Below are 17,505 nucleotides of genomic sequence, written 5' to 3' on the forward strand. Positions count from 1 at the left end.
CAGCGAGGGCACCCTGGGTGCTCCCCACCATCCTGCTCCCCGCTGACCCCCCAGGCACCGGCACGGAGCATCCGGCGGGGAGCCGGCGCTGCCCACAGGAGGACGGCGCGGCAAAGATGGCAGGCGGCACCCCCAGGTAAGGGCAGGGGGCAGTGCCCTCGGCGTGGCACGCGTCCCCGGGCGGTGCTGGGGTGCAGTGGCCGGGAGGGGCGGGCGCAGGAGAGCCCTCCTCGCCACCCTCGCCAGCTGCACGGGGGGAGTGGCCGCAGGCGGGCAACCCCGCTGTGCCCAGGGGGCCCCGTGGGAATCCCCGTGTCGCTCTCACCGGCGCGTCTGGCTCTGCCGGGCATGCCGGCTCCTGCCGGCGTTGGGGGGATCTGGTGCACGCCTGTCTGCGCAGCAGCTCCCGCGGGATGGGGGGGGATGCCCTCGGCTCCCCCCCAACCCCCCCAGTGCGTCCAGCGAGGAAAGGGGATGTGTGGGGTGGGGGTTATGCCCAGGGACCCGCTGGGGTCACGCCTGGGGGGGTGTTGCTGAGCTGTGTAGGAGTGGGGCGCACCCGGCCCCATTGCTGGCGCCCCACAGCCCCGGGTGGGTGCAGGGGAGCAGCCGTGTGGGTCCTGACCCTGCACCCCACCGGGCTGGGGGGGGGCCCAGTGCCTCCGGGGGGGGGGCAGCCGCTCTGCCCACAAGGCAGCGTGGGACATGGGGGGCTGCGGCCCCTCTCCCAGCGGGGGCAGACGCGTTGCGGATGCGGCCTCGGTCGGGGGGTCCCCACAGCCATGGCAGTGGGGCGGCTGCTCTCCCCCCACCCCGGCAGGCGCTGCTGGGCGGTGGCTCGGCGTCCCGCCGGCCCGGGCTTGTCCGGGTGCGGGAAGAGCCGGCGAACCCGTCAGACGGGTCCTCCGAGCGCTCCCGGCAGGCACCGGGCTCCCCGCGTCCCCCCCGCGCTCCCGCAGGCCTGGCCCGTTGTGGGGCTGGGGACCCTGCCCTGGAACCCCCTCCCCGGGGACTCGGGTGCCAGCCGGCTGCCAGCCCCGGGCTGGAGCTGCGTGGGGTGGCCAGGGTCTGGCCGGGGCAGTGTCACCCAGCGCTGCCGAGGGCTGTAGCCCCCCCAGAGGGTGGCTGATGGTGACCAGCCGCAGCCCGGTCCCGGCGCGTGGCTGTGCAGGGGCAGGGGCAGGGTGGGCTGGCGCAGCCCGGTGCGTCGTTGTGGGGGGAGCAGGGGACTGAGTCAGCCACCCCGGCACAGCACGGCACGGCGAGCGCCACTTGCAAAATCCCTCCTGCCGCTTGCCTCGACCTTGGCACCGCTCCCTGCCATGTGTGTGGCACCGGTGGGGACCGGCCACCCAGCCCTGCTCCGCTCCGTGCCCTCGGGCAGGGCGCAGCGTGACACGCCAGGGGTAGCCCGGACCAGCCACGGAGGCTGCCGGGGTGCTGCCACGGGGGATCCCCGAGCCCTGCTGCCCCCAGGCAGGGGGGAGCCCTTGTTGAGATCCCAGCGCTGGGGCTCGGGTGCCCCCCCGGTGCTGGAGAGGCTTCCAGAGTCCCGGCGGCACGTCTGGCTCTGGGCACGGGGTGTGCACCGGGACCGGCCGTGTGGCACGAGGCTGTGCATCACCCCGTGGCAGCAGCCGTGCTCCCCGGGCAGGGCTGGGTGCATCCCACTCTCCGGCCAAACGTGTAAGGGCCTGGCGTGGCCAGCCGGCCGCGGGGACGTGGCTCTGCCCCTGCCACGCGCAGCCTGGCGTCGGGCCGTGCCTACCTGCCCGGCTGCACGCAGCCAGCACGGCACGTCACCTTGGCCTTCGCTCCCGGCCGCGGACTGGACGGCTCCTCTTCCTCCCCCAACCTCGCGGCCGGTGACGTCAGCGCGGGCAAGGGCCGGGGCGCACCTGGGTGTCCCGAGCCGTGAAACCATAAATAGTTTGTCACAAGCTCGGCGGCCTCTGGCCGGCCCCACCTGCCCCGTGCCGCTCTGCCGCTGGTGTTTACCGCGCGAAATGGCTTCACCTTTGTCCTGCAAACCGCGGGCGGCGCGGGCACTGACCCCGTTCCACGGTCACGCGGGGACGGCCCCCAGCGCCGCGCACGCCAGACGGCGCGGCTGTGACCGCATGCACGTGCGTGCCACCGCCGGCACTGCCCACCCTCATGGTCACCCCCTCCCTGCCACTGCTTGTCGCCCACCGTCGAGCCCTGGGTGATCCAGCACGGGGAGGTAACGGGGCACCCTCCGGCCCCAGCCGGTCCCTCGGGCTGTCCCCAGCTGGGGACACGCTTGTCCTTCCTCCCCCAGCCCAGCCGCTGCCCTTTTGCCACGGGCCAGGCAGGACAGTGACACTGGGACTTGGCCAGGTCCCCGTGACCTCGCTCCCAGCCATGTCCCCGTGCCCGGGGCTGGGGACCACAGGGGAGGGGACGGGGGAACCCCTCAGCCAACAGTGCTGGGCGCCACACCCCAGTCCCGTGGGACAGATCCAGCGCGGTGCTCCAGGAGGTTTGTCACCCGCCGGGGCTCGCACCAGCCCTGCTGGAGGGGGGGGAGAGCCTTGGCTGCTGGGCTTTGCCAGGGGCTGCAGGGCCCCCCCATCACTGCTCCCTGCCTCAGTTTCCCCAGGCACCTGGCACAGGTCTCTGCCATGGCGGGGGCAGTGCCGGGGCAATGCCGGGACCCAGGGGAGGGAAGCAGCTGCGGTGCTGACCGGCTCCCACCACCCTCCGGCTGTGCCCGTCCCCACGGCTTGTACATGCCACGCTCCGGCTCTCTGACCCCGGGGAGAGGTGGTGGGGGGGAAGTTCCCGGGAGGTGCTGCCTGGTACAAGCCACGGCAGCGCCGGCTCCCCGGGAGCAAGAGGCCTGGCAGAGTCATCACGGTGCCGGGGATGATGTCAGGCCCGGCCGCAACGAGGGAGGATGAAAGGGAAGAAGCGGGTCCCCCTCCCGCGGGAGCGCGAGGAGCGAAGCCGGGGCGTGGGGAGGACACGAGGGCTGCGGGTGGGACGTGGGGCACCCAGCCCCACAACCTCGGCCCCGTGGGATCCCTCGGCTGCCGGAGCCGACAGCCGCTCTCTGGTTACAGCAGCGGTGCCGGCGCCTGCCCGAGCCCCTCCAGCGTGCCAGGGGAGCGCTCCTCGCACGGCTGCGGCGGCGGGCATGCAACATTACCCACAATCAATGGATCATTATGCAATAAACAAGAGGAAAGTTGTTTTGCAAATGCGCCTGAGTTATCACTTCACAACACGGCGTGGCGGAGCATCCCTCCGCCGAGGCTTAACAAGGCCGGATCGGTGTCGGGGGCAGACGGGGAGCAGATAGCGGGCTGGCCGGCAACGCGCCCGCTTGCGCCCGCAGCCCCCCGCCCTGCGCCAGGGGGTCCCGGGGGGGGGCAATTTCACAATATGGAGCGAGGGGAGCAGGGCAGGGGATGCTTTTGGGGTTCACCCCGAGCTGGAGCGAAGCCCTGGGAGAGCAGAGGCAGCTGGTAAGGGCGGGGGGAAGAGAAGAAGGAGGAGGGGGGGGGCTGCCCCTGCAACCCCCCCCCCGGACCCCAGCACCTTCTTAGCAGCCCCTGCAGCTGCTGCTTGCCCAGGGGCTCCTGGTGACCCCCCAGCACCTCAGGTAAGGGGGTTCCCATGGTGCCAGCCTGAGGGCCCCCCCCTCAGCCAGACCCCACTGTTGCCCCCCACCGAGCAGAGGACAGTCACAGCTCAGACCCTTTTGCCCCGAGCACCGGGGGGGCGTGGAGGGTCACACCGCCTCCGGAGGTGTGTGTGGGGGGGAAACCAGCCCGGGCCTCACCCCATCGCCGCCCTGAGACACCGGCGTGACCCCCCCTGCCCAAGGGTGGCGGTGCCACCGGGCAGGACCTGCCCCCCCCGACCCCCGCCGCCTTTGTGTGTCCCCCCCCGCCGGTGTGTGTCGGGGGGGGGGGTCCCTGCCCGGTGCCGGCCGTGCGTGGGGTTACCCCCCTCCCTCCCCCCGCGCTGCCGGTGTTGTTGTTGTGTCTCGGCCCCGGTGCGCGGGGCGGGGCGGGGGGCGGGCGGCGGCGGGGCCGTACTTAAGGCGGGGGCCGGGCGCGGTGCCCGCCCGGCGGAGCGCGGCCGCGGAGCGCATGGAGCGGCGGCGGTGGGTGCCCCTGGCCCTGCTGGGGCTGGGGTTGTGCTGGGCGGCGGCGGCGGCGGCGGCCGAGCGCCACACCGTCTTCTGGAACAGCTCCAACCCCCGGTGAGTGCCTCCCCCCGCCCACCTCCGGTACCGGGACCCGGCGGCCCCGAGGGCGCGGACGGCGCCGCTCCCCGCCGGGGTTGGGCGCTCCCCGGCGGCCTTTGTCCGGGAGGCGGGCGGCGGGGCCGGAGCCGCCGTAGGGCTGGCGGGGGGGGGGGGGATGGGGGGGGGATGGGGATCGAGCCCGGTGTGTTACCGCGGCGGGGCCGGCGCTGGGGTGGCGGCGGGGCCGGTGCCGAGCCCCGGCGGGGCGGTCCCGGGGCGCAGGCGGGGGAGCGGCGCGGCCGGTCCAGGTGCGGGCCGGGGGGGGGGGGTGGGTGGGTTGGGGGGGGCTTTTCCGTTCCCAGGGCCGAGCGGGAGCGGGGCCTCTTCCTTCCCCGCGGGGGTGGCGCGGCGCCAGCCCCGGCGCCGGGGCACAGGGAAGCGTGTTGACAAACATGGGGCTGGCCCCGGCTCCCGCCGCCCGGGCAGGATGTGTGTGTGTGTGTGTGTGTGGAGGGGGGGGGCTGACCTGGACCGGCTTCCCCCCCCTCCAGCCCCCCCCCGCTGTGCTCAGGAACCGGCCCCGGAGCCGGGCCGGGGCTGTGACCCCATCCCAGGTATCGTCTCGTCGTCCCCCCCCCCGCTCCCGGGGCTATAGGGGTGTTTCCCTGGGCCGTGACACCCACCCCCCCCGGCAGCAGATCCCCGACGAGTGCCCGTCTCGTCTTAACGGGTGCCCCCCAGCTACCAGCCCCCACCCCCCCCCCCCCGCAAGGCTGTAGAAGTGCCCCCCCCACCCTGGCACCGGTTCCCTAGTGTTAGCACTGCCCCTCCCCCAGGCTGTCCCCAGGCAATGCCCTCCCCCAGGTTGTAGGGGTGCCCCCTTCGCTAGGTGCTACCCCCCCCCGAGGCTGTAGGGGTGCCCTCCCAGGCACCAGCTGCCTAAGTTTTAGGGGTGCCCCCCTCCAGGCTGTCGGGGTGCCCCATACCCCAGTCGATGCCCCCCCTCCCCCGGTTTTAGGGGTGCCCCTCCACTAAACACCAGCCCCCCCCCCCCAAGCTGTGGGAGGGGGGCTCGGGAGAGAGGGGTCCTGCAGTGTTTGAGAACCAGGGCAGGCACCCATGGGTGGCCGTGCCTTCCCGAGGCCACCGCAGTCGGTGAGGTGAGGGGACCCTGCGGAGGCCCCCGGCCGGCTGCCAGTCTGCCCCCCCACCCCCCCCCCACCCCCCGGGTGAGGTGTGGGGCGCAGCAGGCGCTGGAGCCGGGCCGGCTGCCCCACGGGCGAGAGCTGCCGCCGCCGCCTGGCTCCAGGAGCCTTGGGACGGGCAGGGTGCGCGTCCTGGCGGGTCCCCTCCCTGCTCCACGGCTGCTGGGGCCGCGGGGAGCGCTGGGAAAAGGGGGTGCGCTCGCCGGCGGGGGGGGCTTTTCCTCCCAAAGCCAACCTGGGCACTGCCAGGCGGCCCAAAGTTTGCCCGCCTCGGGCTCTGAGGGAGCTGCTGGGGGCAGGGGGATGCCCTCGCTTGGCCTTGATAATCGGTGTGGGGATCTGGGGGTGCAGGGGGAGCCCCCCCCAGGCTTCTCCCCACTGGAGCTGACCCCCCGCCCCCCTCCGGCTGCAGGTTCCTGGCGAGCGACTACACGGTGGAGGTGCGTCTCAACGACTACCTGGATATTATCTGCCCCCACTACGAGGAGGGGAGCGTGGACCCCCGCGCCATGGAGCGCTACACGCTCTACCTGGTGGAGCCCGAGGAGTTCCAGGCCTGCAAGCCCCGATCCAAGGAGCAGATCCGTTGGGAATGCAACAAACCCAGCGCCCTGCACGGCCCGGAGAAGTTCTCGGAGAAGTTCCAGCGTTTCACCCCCTTCACGCTGGGCAAGGAGTTCAAAGAGGGGCACAGCTACTACTACATCTGTGAGTGCCGTTGGGGCTGGGGGTCCCTGCCGTTGGGGCTGGGGGTCCCTGCCGTTGGGGCTGGGGGTCCCTGCCGTTGGGGCTGGGGGTCCCTGCCGTTGGGGCTGGGGGTCCCTGCCGGGCTCCCCCCCCACCTAACCTCCATCCTCCCTCGCAGCCAAGCCCATTCACCACCACGGCGAAGCGTGCCTGAAGCTGAAGGTGACGGTGGCTGGCAAAGGCAGTGAGTATCGCCCGGTTCCCCCACTCCGTGGCACCTGTGCGGCCCCCCCGCCCCCAGCATCGGAGCCGGACTCGGCCTTTCCGGAGCTGAGTCATGGCCGGCCCGTGGCCCCCTGCCAGCCCCGGGGTTTGGGTGCCTGCGGCTTGGCTGGGAAGGTGCTGGTGGGGGGATGGTACCAGTAAAACCTGGCTGGTGGTAGTTGGGGGGGGGGGGAGGAGGATGGGGGGCGGTCAGGGGGGGCTGCCCTTCACTGGCCTGACCCCCATGTTTGCTTTGCAGCTCAGGCACCGCCTGCCCCGGCCGCTACCCCGAGGGGGAGGATCCAGGCAGGTAAGTTGGGGGCTGCTGTGGGGCTGGTTCCTCCTGAGGTGGCGGGGGGGGGACTCGACTGGGTGACAGGGGCGGGTGGCAGCCCCCACACAGGCGGGCATGGGGCATGGCACACCCCCCACAGCCCCCCCCCGCCTCTGCCAGGGACGCTCATGATTCCTCTCTCCCCACAGACGACGCGGCTGCCCACGTGCTGAGGAGCGTGGGGCAGAACTCGGCCATGCGGGGCAGCAGCCCCTTCACCTTCGTCAGCCTCCTCCTGCCCCTCCTGGTGCCGCAGGGGCTGTGAGCCGACCCCCCCCCCCACGGGGCCCGGATGGACCAAGGCTGTGGCGGATGCTGGGGACCCCCCCTGTGTCTTGGGGCGCGCCGTGGGGCGGGCTGAGGAAAGGATTTGTCAGTATTAGAGGGCCCAGAGGGGCCTGTAGCCCGAGCCCTGGGGCCACCCTGGCTACCCCGGCCCTTGCCGGGGACTGAGTGCCACCGAGGGGCTGCGTGCCCGGACCGGAGGGGCGCGGGGGGCTGGCACCCCCGCCCCGGGAGCTGAGACCGTGGGGTGTCTCTCTCGCCCCTGTGGGCTCGGACTGTGACGTGTCCCGCAGGCGGGGACGCGGTGCTGGCCCTGTGGCCGGCCGGGTGCCAACGGTGCCCTGGGGCTGTTGTCCCTTGGCGTCACCTGGCTCCGAGAGCCTGGATGTGCTCCATATTTTTTTTCTTTTTTTTTTTTTTCCGGCAGCTACGGATCGGGGCCATGGAACCCCCCCCCCCTTTTCCCCATCCCTTGTCCCACTCAAAGGGGGACAGAGAGAGCTGCCCCCCCCCCTTCCCCTCTGCAGGGTGCCAGAGGGGACCCCCCCCGTTCCACCAGCACCCTGCGCGGGGTGTTTTGTCCCCCTCCCCCGTTTGTACAGCTTTCTACTATGGGAGTTTTTATACAATTGTCTTGAATAAATAACCAAGACCACGCTGAGCACCTGGAGCCTGGGGGGAAAGGGGGGCATGTCCCCCCCCCCACTCCACCGCGGGGCTGGGCTCTCCCGGCCGGGCCTGGCCTTGGAGGGATGTGCGGGAATGGCCCATGCGGGGCATTTGTGCTGGTTAATTAATTAATTGGCCGGTGCTTGCACAGGGCTTTGAAGTGGAAAAGTGCCCCGGCGGGGCTGGCGCTATCAGTTGTTTTTATCTGGTGACACAAAGCCCTCCCTGAGGGGGGGGGGAAATATTCCCCTTTTTCCCCCCTCCCTGTCTCCGCACCGGGATGAGCTTCCAGACCCCGAGGGGGGGGGGGCGGGCAGGGGAGCCAGCCTGGACGGAGCCTGAGACCCCCGGGGACATGGGGGGCTGAGGGAGGTGGGATCTTGGGGCATGGGGGTCACGTGGATGCAGCCCCCCCCCACCCCCCCCCCCCCCGACGGCACGAGGTGGGGTCACAGGGATGTGGCACCTGGGGGACCTTTTGGGGGGGGGAGAGGGACCCCAGACATGGGGCATCTGCGGGGGTGGGGGAGGTGGGGGGTCACAGGGATGTGGGGGACACACACACCCCACACCCCCCCCCCCCTCGCACGAGGTGTGACCCCCGGGGGAGGTGGGGTCACAGGGGTGGGGCTTCTGGGGGGGGGGGGGAACACCCGAGGGACGCGGGGGTGGGGGTCACAGGGATGGGGGACCCCAGACATGGGGCATCTCGGGGGCAGGGGACCCCGGGGATGCAGGGTCCCGGGGGGGGGTGGGGTGGGCTCCCTGCACCGGGGACACGGGACACCGGGGGCGGGGCGTGTCCCCCGTCGTCCTCCCCCACCTCCAGCCGTGGGGTGCTGCCCCATGGCGGCGGCCCCCTGCCCATCCCCGTGGCGTCGGGGCTGCTCGGCCGCCAGCGGCCTGCCCGCCCGCTGCCCGGCCCCCCCCCCCCCCGCCCCGCCCGGTGCCCGGTCCCTCCCCGGTAGTGCGTCCCGCCCCGCCCCGCCCCGCCGCGGGCAGCGCCGCCCCCGCTCCCCGCCGGTGCCCGGTGCCGCGGCCCGGCATGGCCCCGCCGCCGCTGCTGCCCGCCGCCTGCCTGGCCTGCACCCTCGCCATGTTCGGGACCGGGCTGTGAGCGCCCGGGGGGGGCGGCGGGACCGGGACCGGGCTGCAATGGGGCCGGGGGGGGGGTGTGGGGTGTTGGGGGGTGCATTGGGGAGAGCACAGGAGGAGTTCGGGGGTGCGACAAGAGGAGGTCTGGGGGGTGCAACTGGGGCCACGGGGGGGCTGGGGGTGCAGTGGGGGCCATGGGGGAAGTAGAGGGTGGGGGTGCAATGGGGAGGGCACAGGAGCAGTTTGGGGGTGCAAAGGGGGGGTCTGGGGGTGCAACGGGGGCCATGGGGAGGCCTGGAGGTGCAATGGGGGCCATGGGGGGGGGTGGGGGTGCAGTGGGGGCCATGGAGGAAGTAGAGGGTGGGGGTGCAATGGGGAGGGCACAGGAGCAGTTTGGGGGGGTGCAAAGGGGGGGGTCTGGGGGTGCAATGGGGGCCACGGGGGAAGTAGGGTGTGGGGGTGCAATGGGGAGGGCACAGAAGCAGTTCAGGGGGTGCAATGGGACCACGGAGGGGGGTTGGGGGTGTGTGGGGGGGTGCAATGGGGAGGGGCACAGGAGCAGTTTGTGGGGTGCAATCGTGGCCATGGGGGGGGGGGTGGTGTCTAGGGGTGCGATGGGGGTTGTGAGGGTCTGGGGGTGGACATGAGCAGTTCAGGGGGTGCAATGAGGGTCTGGGGGTGCAATGGGAAGGGCACCAGGGCAGTTCAGGGGGTGTGATGGGGGCGATGGGGGGGGGGGGGCAGCTGGGGGTCCAAAGGGGAGCACACTGGGTCCAGTTCAGGGGGTACAATGGGAGAGGAATTGAGGAGTGCAGCGTGGCAGGCACTGGGGCGGGGGGGTGGGGTGGTGGTGTTGGGGGGGGGTGACAAGGCAAAGGATGCCAGGGAACGGGGGAGTCTGGGGGTGCTGGGGGGGGGGGCACTGAGGGCGAGGAGCTGGAGGAGGGGCAGTAGAGGGGGACTGGGAGTATTTCAGGGTGCACGTTTCGGAGGGGGGAGCGGTGCCTGCTGGCTGCAAAAGATTGTAGACCCCCCCCCCAGCACTGCACGTGTGTGTCCCCCCCCCCAGCATGGTGCCAGGCACCCAGGAGGCTGCTGCCCCCCTCTCCCTAGGTCTGACCTGCGCCAGATGTTGGCAACCAAGAGCGTGGAGAACATCCAGTTCCTGCCCTTCCTCACCACCGACGTCAAGTACTGGGGAAGGGAGGGGAGGGTCCCATTCAATGGCGGGGGTGGGGTGGGGGGTGGTTTCTATATGGCGCTGGGGGAGGGAAGAAGCCCCCAGGCCACTGCAGCGAGAGCCCTTTGCCCTGCAGCAACCTGAGCTGGCTGGGCTACGGCTGCCTGAAGCAGGACCTGACGCTCATCGCCGTCAACGCCATCGGGGCGGCCCTGCAGACCCTCTACATCCTGGCCTATCTCTACTACAGCCCCGCAAAGGTGTGTGTGTGGGGGGGCCGGCTGGGTCGAGAGGGGGGAACAGGAGGGGACCCTCGCCCTGACCGTCCCCTCCCCTCCGTCCCAGCGCCCCGTGCTGCTGAGGAGCCTGCTGCTCCTGGCCGTGCTGGCCGCCGGCTACGGCTACTTCACCCTCCTGATTGCTGATGGGCGGACACGCTTGGCGCGCCTGGGGCTCTTCTGCAGCGTCTTCACCATCAGCATGTACCTCTCACCGCTGGCTGACCTGGTGCGTGGGGCTGGGGGGGGGTGCTGCAGTGGCACTGGGGATGCCCAGCCTGGGACCAGCCTGACATTTGCCTCTGCAGGCCAAGATTGTCCGGAGCAAGTCGACGCGCTGCCTGTCCTTCCCCCTGACCGTCACCACCTTCCTGGCCTCCACCAGCTGGACGCTCTACGGCCTGCAGCTCCGCGACCCCTACATCACGGTGAGCTGTGGCGGCGGGCCCCGAGGGATGCTCTTCCATCCCATCCCGTGCCATACGATTCCCATCTCATCCTATCCCATCCCGTCCCATTCGATTCCCATCTCATCCCAACCCCATCCCATCTCATCTCATACCATCCCATTCCATCTCATGCCATCCCATCCCATCCCATCCCATCCACTTCCCATTCGCCCCATCCCATGCCATGCCATGCCATGCCATGCCATCCCGCCCCGTCCCATCCCATCTGCTTCCCATTCGTCCCATCCCATCCGATTCCCATGTCATCCCATTTTATCCCATCCCCATCCCATCCCATCTCATGCCATGCCATCCTGTCCCATCCCATCTCATGCCATGCCATCCCATCCCGTTCCATCCCACCTCATTCCATGCCATCCTATCCCATCCCGTCCTGTCCCATCCCATCTCATGCCATCCCATCCCATGCCATGCCATCCCATCTCATGTCATCCCATCTCATGCCATCCCATCCCATCCCATGCCATGCCATGCCATCCCATCCCATCCCATCCCATCTCATGCCATCCCATCCCATCTCATGCCATGCCATCCCATCCCATCTCATGCCATCCCATCCCATCCCATGCCATGCCATGCCATCCCATCCCATCTCATGCCATCCCATCCCATCCCATCCCATGCCATGCCATGCCATCCCATGCCATCTCATGCCATGCCATCCCATGCCATCCCATCTCATCTCATGCCATGCCATGCCATGCCATCCCATCCCATCCCATCTCATGCCATCCCATCCCATCCCATCCCATCTGGTCCCACCTCGTCCCGTCCCCCCCCCCACCGTGCTCAGCTGAGCGGTTGGCATGGGGCCGGCCCCCGTCCGGCGGCGTCTGTGTCACACAGCAGAGCCCGTGACTGGGCTCGGCGAGATGAGTATTGATTTTAATTAATTAGATGGTATAAGGCCAATAAATCTCCCCCGGCAACGCAGGGCTGGTGGAGTGGTTGCTGGGGGCGGGGGGAGCGCAGCAGCACCGTGAGCCGGGTAAATCCGCTCCCCCCACCGTGTCCTCCTGCAGGTCCCCAACGTGCCGGGGATTGTCACCAGCATCGTGCGGTTCTGGCTCTTCTGGCGGTACCCCCCAGGCCAGGACAAGTCCTACCGACCCCTGCACGCCTGAGGGGGCCCCGCCGCCGCCCCCCCCGAGGAAGGAGCCCACGTGCTCACACATCCATGAAGGACACCCCCCCCCCCCCCGCCCCAAACCCCCTCCCCTTGCCAGTTTGCTCCGGCACGGACCAGCCCCGGCCGCCGAGCCACGTGTGCCCCGCGGCACCGCTGTCCCCCTCGGCGCAGGGCCACCAGCTCCCGGGCAGGACCGGGGGGCCCCGGGAGGGCACCTCCTGCCTCTGCCGCCGCCATTCGCTCGCGCCAGCGTCCCTCCAGCCCTCCGTCCCTCGGTGGCGGTTGGGTTGGTCTCGGTGATGAGTTCGGGGCCGTGGGAGTCCCCCCCCCCGCCCCAGGGCACCCCCCCTGTCCCCGGGGTCCCCTGGAAGGTCTTCCATGCCCACGGCTCTCCCTCCCCCAGCGCCGGGGGCTGCCGGGCAGCCCTGCGTCTCTTTTGTACGAATTTAAGTGCCTTTTAATAAATCAGAGACTCTTCCCAGTGCCTCGTTGTCGTCCCCTCCCTCCTGGTGTGTTGGGTGCAGAGGCCAGGATGGCTCTTGTCCCCAACTTTGTCCCCAGGATGCTCAGCCTGGCACCCCCCTGGCCTCCGGCAAACCCTCCTCCGGCAGCACCCACCTTCCAGCAGCGAGGAAGGATCAGCCCCAGCCCCGGGAAGGGAGCGGGCGTGGGGCCGGGTTGGGGCAGCGGGGACACACCGAGGACGGCAGCACCGACAGGGGACACACTGCTCTGACCCCCCCTTGAGCAGCAGCACGGGGACGCCGGTCGCAACGGGGAAAGAAAAGTCCGTTCTGCGGCTTCGACGCGGGGTTTGCTACTGGCCACGACAGCGGCAAACTTCGAATCAATTAAAATCCTTGCTAAAACCCACGACGATTGAGCGCGCACAAATCGGGCGGCTGTTGGCATCGACCCAAACTCGATTAACAAAATAACAACAGTCTGGAATGAAGCTATCGGGCGAGCGCGTCCGGCGGGACGGGAGCGTGTTTGGGTGACCAAATCACCCGACAGCCGCTGCGGGAAAGGAGGGAGACACCCCCCCATTGCCCCCCTCACCGAGGGTGAGGAGCCCCGTCCCCGCAGCTCTGCCAGCGCGGGCGCGTCCTCCATCCCGCATGACGCAGGCCGGATTAAGGAAGCGGTGACGAGGATTTTGGCAGAGCCCGGTGCTACGGCTCAGACGCTCGTTTACACCTTGCGACGTGGCCTGAGAAAAATCAACAGGGAGGCGAGCGGCAGGACCGGGGCCGAGGCGCGAGCGGTGGCCGGCGGGGAAGGCGAGCTGCGGCTGCGCTGTGGCACGCAGTCACAGCCGGTGCGGCTACCGGGCTCGCCCGGCATGCTCCATCTTGCTGCTGCGGAGTCGGGGCTCCCCGCGCCCGCGCCGGCCGCGCTTGCAGGTGTCTGTGCCGCAGGGTCTGGCCCCGGGGCCGTGCTTGCTCCCGTAGCGGGGAGGAGCCCCCGCTTTCCCCCAGCTCCGGGGCGCAGCTCCCAGCCTGGGCGAAGGATTTGGGAAAGGGCAGCTTTCCCCGCTGACGCACCAGGCAGAAACTCGGTTGCCGACCGGTCACTCCGGCTGGCATGTGCCGCCAGCGGCTGCGGGAGTGGCCGCGACGCGGCCCCACGCGTGAGGCCGGAGGTGAGCGCAGCAGCTCCCGGGGACGCGAGCGTCCGCAGCGGGCACGTGTCTGTGCAGGGAGACGCTGACAGCGTGCTGCTGCCTGTCCGGCTGCTGGAGGGCTGTGAGTAGCCCCTGGATGGCCATGAGTAGCCCGTGGATGGCCACGAGTAGGCCATGGATGGCCATGAGTAGGCCATGGAGGGCTGCAAGTAGCCCCTGGGTGGCCATAAGTAGCCCGCAGAGGGCTGTGAGTAGCCCCCGGATGGCCACAAGTAGCCCATGGAGTGCCACGAGTAGCCCCTGGGTAGCCATGAGCGGGCCATGAGTAGCCCCTGGGTGGCCCTGAGTAGTCCATGGAGGGCTGCAAGTAGCCCCTGGGTGGCCATAAGTAGCCTGCAGAGGGCTGTGAGTAGCCCCTGGATGGCCACAAGTAGCCCATGGAGTGCCACGAGTAGCCCTGGGTAGCCATGAGCGGGCCATAAGTAGCCCCTGGGTGGCCCTGAGTAGTCCATGGAGGGCTGCAAGTAGCCCCTGGGTGGCCATAAGTAGCCTGCAGAGGGCTGTGAGTAGCCCCTGGATGGCCACAAGTAGCCCATGGAGTGCCACGAGTAGCCCTGGGTAGCCATGAGCGGGCCATAAGTAGCCCCTGGGTGGCCCTGAGTAGTCCATGGAGGGCTGCAAGTAGCCCCTGGGTGGCCATAAGTAGCCCGCAGAGGGCTGTGAGTAGCCCCCAGATGGCCACAAGTAGCCCATGGAGTGCCACGAGTAGCCCCTGGGTAGCCATGAGCGGGCCATGAGTAGCCCCTGGGTGGCCCTGAGTAGTCCATGGAGGGCTGCAAGTAGCCCCTGGGTGGCCATAAGTAGCCCGCAGAGGGCTGTGAGTAGCCCCCGGATGGCCACAAGTAGCCCATGGAGTGCCACGAGTAGCCCTGGGTAGCCATGAGCGGGCCATAAGTAGCCCCTGGGTGGCCCTGAGTAGTCCATGGAGGGCTGCAAGTAGCCCCTGGGTGGCCATAAGTAGCCTGCAGAGGGCTGTGAGTAGCCCCCAGATGGCCACAAGTAGCCCATGGAGTGCCACGAGTAGCCCCTGGGTAGCCATGAGCGGGCCATGAGTAGCCCCTGGGTGGCCCTGAGTAGTCCATGGAGGGCTGCAAGTAGCCCCTGGGTGGCCATAAGTAGCCCGCAGAGGGCTGTGAGTAGCCCCCAGATGGCCACGAGTAGTCCATGGAGGGCTGTGAGTAGCCCCTGGAGGGCCCTGAGTAGCCCGGGGGGGCTGCTGTCCTTGCCCAGCACCACTGCTGCAGCCCCGGGCCCAGAAAGGTGCCACCCCTCGACCAGCCGCACACGGGCGAGACCGCGGGAGCTGCCCACCCTGCTCTGAACTGCCACTGTTGCTCAGGAAACAGATAATTAGTCGCTCCTGCTAATTAGCCCGAGTCCTCCCTCATGATACCAACTGCTCCTTTTTGCAGAAGGATGCGCAGCCGATAATTAAAAACAAGAAAGTCCTTTGGCTGGTATGCGAAGAAGCCGGGGAGGCTGCCAGGAAGGCAGGTCCCGGCATGCGTCACCACCAGCCGCACAGCTCTTCCAGCCGGGCCGGCAGCGCCGGCTCTCGGCGCCCCCCTCCCCGGGACGGAGGGTCACCCCCAGATGGAGGGGACCCCCGGACGGAGGGGCACCCCCGGCCAGATCCCGGCCAGGCCCAGCAGGGACACCTCCGGGTGCTCCGGCGGCGCTCTGGCGTGTCTCCCTGCTGCTGCCCGCAGAGGTGGGGGGCAGAGGAGGAGCAGCAGGAGTGGGGAGCAGCCCCCCGGCGTGGGCCGAGCCGCCCCAGCAGCCCGGGGGAGACCGCAGGCTTTGGGCATTCGGCATTTTAAAGGCTGCGCTGCCTGCTCCACCCAGCCAGCCGCCCTCCTCCTTCCCCTGGAACCCGGCCAGCAGGTCGGGATGAGTTTTGGCTCTCTCAGCCGAGGGCGAGAACCACATCTGAAGGGCAGCCGGGAAGGCGCCCCGCTCACCATGCTCCCCAGCGCCGCGGGGCTGCGGGGCCAGGCCCGGTCCTGTCCTCGCCACCCTGCAATCCCTGCTTCTCCTCAGCCCAGCTCCAAGCTGCTGGGAGAGGGAGAGGCCGGGCTGGGACAGGGCGGGCTCCCTGTAGCCTCCTGGGGTTGCGTGGAGACCCCTCCTGTGCGTGGAGCCCCCCCCGGACACCAGCCGCACCCCGGGGAGAGATGAGCCATTCCCCACCGTCCTGGTTTGAGCGACACAGGATTCATTGCTCGTTCAGTAATTTTACTTTCCAGTAATGTCTCTTCTAACGCTTGGGGAAACTGCACTTTTAGAAGACTCTAGTGGCTGAATCTGTGAAAATATTTACTTTGGAGCCAGCTCTGGGGTGCGGGTTTCAAGGTCTCGGTGTTTTCGAGCTCCCCAGGTACAGGGACGAGGAGGAGCGAGACCCCGGCACTTGCCCCAAGCTGCCAACAGGGTTATTTCACACCGTGAACGGCACGTTCCATAGAAATTAGGAAGTTTGCTGAGGAGTTCTCCCTCTGAGCACTCCTCGCCCCGGTGCCGGAGCCCTGAGCCCTTCCCTTCCTCCCGAAGCCGCAGCGCTCGCCGTGGCCCACGTTGGCTGTCCCTGCTGGGAGTGCGCGGCTTCCTGCTGGGGGAATGGGCTGGGCAGAGTCCTGGGGTGTTTTATACTGGTAGCGGGATCAACGCTGGTTCTTTAGCGTTATTAATGTTAATTATCAAGCCTTGTTCTATTTAATCCGTTTATATTTCAACCTTTGTGTTTCCTTGTTTTTTCCCAATTCCCCGTCCCAGGAGGGGAGGGGTCATCGGGTGAGAGAATAATTGTATAAACAATAAATTGCTGTGGGTTCTTCAATCCATTACACCCACCGACGTGGCTTCCAGCACCGTCCCAGTGTCCCCGGCTGCCTGTGGCCCCCAACCAGGGCAGCAGCGCCCAGGGGAGCCCCAGCTGGAGGCCCCAGGAGCCCCGTACACCACCGGCGGCCGCCGTCCCTCGCCTTTACTGGGGTCAGAAGCGCAGCCCCCGCCGGCGCAGGTCCTCCCGCGCCGCACTGATGTGCTCCTGCAGCTCGGCAGCCGCCTCCTCGCAGTCGTTGAAGGTGGCCAGGCGGTAGCCCACGGTGGCCAGGGAGTAGCAGCCGAAGGCCACCAGCAAGTAGACGGGCAGGGGCAGCAGGGCCTGCCGGTACGGGGCGGGCAGCCGCAGCCCCGGCGGCGCCAGCGCCAGCGCGGCCCAGGCCGAGCCCAGCAGGGCGAGTCCGCACAGCCACTGCCCCAGCTTGGTCATGGCGGCCTGCGGGGAGAAGCGCGGTGAGAGCCGGACGGGACCGCGCCCCCCGCCCCAACCGGGCCGGGCCCGGTTCCCCCCGCGGCCTCCCGAGCAGGGCCCGGCTCCGAACCCCTCCGGGTCTTCGCCAACAGGCACCGGCTCCCGGCCCCGCTCCCGGCCCCCCCCGAGCCGGACGACGAACCGGCCCCGGCCCCCGGTACCGGTACCGGCCCCCGCCCCCACCTGGGTCGGTCCCGGGCCCAGCGCCCGCGCTCTCCCTGTCGCCGGATGACGTCACGCCAGCGCGCCGCCGCGCGGGGGCCGCTGGGAGCTGTAGTGCGCGGCCGCGCCGCAGAGCGCACGCGCGGCGGGAGATGGCGGCGGGGCGCCCCCTACCGGCGAGGCGGCCCCGGCCGGTGCTCGGGAAGCGCCGGGCTCGGTCGGCGGAAGCATCTGGTTTCCTCCGCGTCCGGCAGCGGCGGGTGGCGGAGGGGGGGAGCGGCGTGGGAGCAGGCCCGGCCTGCCCTCCCACGGCCTGCGGGTCCGGAGCCCCTCCCACGGCCACCCCCTCCCCCTGCCCCCCCGGGGGATCCCCCCTGCCCGGCCCACGGAGGGCACGGACATGGCCAAATTCCCTTGGCCGTGCCAGCACCGGGGGCAGGGAGCAGTTGGGGATGGAGCTCGACCCTCTGCGCCCCCTCCCCATCACCTGCCGCAGTACTGGGACCCCCGTGGCACCGAGACCCCTGG

The 17,505-nt window shown here is 69.8% G+C and overlaps 3 protein-coding genes across 4 annotated transcripts; 2 read left to right on the top strand and 1 right to left on the bottom strand.

The window, feature by feature from the left end:
* The first annotated feature begins 4,100 nt into the window (after positions 1 to 4,100).
* Positions 4,101 to 7,655, top strand: EFNA1 (ephrin A1). Its single transcript, XM_074566365.1, has 5 exons — positions 4,101 to 4,234; positions 5,837 to 6,132; positions 6,290 to 6,355; positions 6,635 to 6,685; positions 6,859 to 7,655. The coding sequence occupies exons 1-5, from the start codon at positions 4,122 to 4,124 to the stop codon at positions 6,972 to 6,974; spliced, it is 642 nt and encodes a 213-aa protein (XP_074422466.1). The 5' UTR covers positions 4,101 to 4,121; the 3' UTR covers positions 6,975 to 7,655.
* Positions 7,656 to 8,644: 989 nt separating this feature from the next.
* On the top strand, positions 8,645 to 12,655 carry SLC50A1 (solute carrier family 50 member 1). 2 transcript variants are annotated; one of them, XM_074566363.1, is made up of 6 exons: positions 8,645 to 8,776; positions 9,872 to 9,949; positions 10,075 to 10,198; positions 10,284 to 10,445; positions 10,525 to 10,644; positions 11,709 to 12,298. In XM_074566363.1, exons 1-6 carry the CDS (start codon positions 8,709 to 8,711, stop codon positions 11,808 to 11,810), a joined length of 654 nt encoding a protein of 217 aa, XP_074422464.1. In that variant the 5' UTR covers positions 8,645 to 8,708; the 3' UTR covers positions 11,811 to 12,298. The 2 variants fall into 2 exon arrangements, with proteins under 2 accessions (XP_074422464.1, XP_074422465.1); XM_074566364.1 differs by lacking the exons at positions 8,645 to 8,776; positions 11,709 to 12,298 and adding exons at positions 8,852 to 8,900; positions 12,377 to 12,655.
* Positions 12,656 to 16,205: 3,550 nt separating this feature from the next.
* Positions 16,206 to 17,097, bottom strand: DPM3 (dolichyl-phosphate mannosyltransferase subunit 3, regulatory). The gene is made up of 2 exons (XM_074566390.1): positions 16,999 to 17,097; positions 16,206 to 16,779 (listed from the first exon to the last, which is right to left on the bottom strand). The coding sequence occupies exon 2, from the start codon at positions 16,771 to 16,773 to the stop codon at positions 16,495 to 16,497; it is 279 nt and encodes a 92-aa protein (XP_074422491.1). The 5' UTR covers positions 16,774 to 16,779; positions 16,999 to 17,097; the 3' UTR covers positions 16,206 to 16,494.
* Between the last annotated feature and the right edge of the window lie 408 nt (positions 17,098 to 17,505).

Source organism: Larus michahellis, chromosome 24, assembly GCF_964199755.1.
Source record: "Larus michahellis chromosome 24, bLarMic1.1, whole genome shotgun sequence".
In the NCBI taxonomy this organism is placed as follows: domain Eukaryota; kingdom Metazoa; phylum Chordata; class Aves; order Charadriiformes; family Laridae; genus Larus; species Larus michahellis.

What these genes read in the sequence shown, in the direction of transcription:
- EFNA1 (XM_074566365.1), top strand. Translation starts at nt 4,122, where the DNA reads ATGGAGCGGCGGCGGTGGGTGCCCCTGGCCCTGCTGGGGCTGGGGTTG. An exon ending in TGGAACAGCTCCAACCCCCG is followed by an intron (nt 4,235 to 5,836) that starts GTGAGTGCCTCC and finishes CTCCGGCTGCAG; the next exon opens with GTTCCTGGCGAGCGACTACA. An exon ending in GACGGTGGCTGGCAAAGGCA is followed by an intron (nt 6,356 to 6,634) that starts GTGAGTATCGCC and finishes TTTGCTTTGCAG; the next exon opens with CTCAGGCACCGCCTGCCCCG.
- DPM3 (XM_074566390.1), bottom strand. Translation starts at nt 16,773, where the DNA reads ATGACCAAGCTGGGGCAGTGGCTGTGCGGACTCGCCCTGCTGGGCTCG.
- SLC50A1 (XM_074566363.1), top strand. Translation starts at nt 8,709, where the DNA reads ATGGCCCCGCCGCCGCTGCTGCCCGCCGCCTGCCTGGCCTGCACCCTC. An exon ending in GCCATGTTCGGGACCGGGCT is followed by an intron (nt 8,777 to 9,871) that starts GTGAGCGCCCGG and finishes CCCTCTCCCTAG; the next exon opens with GTCTGACCTGCGCCAGATGT. An exon ending in TTCCTCACCACCGACGTCAA is followed by an intron (nt 9,950 to 10,074) that starts GTACTGGGGAAG and finishes TTTGCCCTGCAG; the next exon opens with CAACCTGAGCTGGCTGGGCT.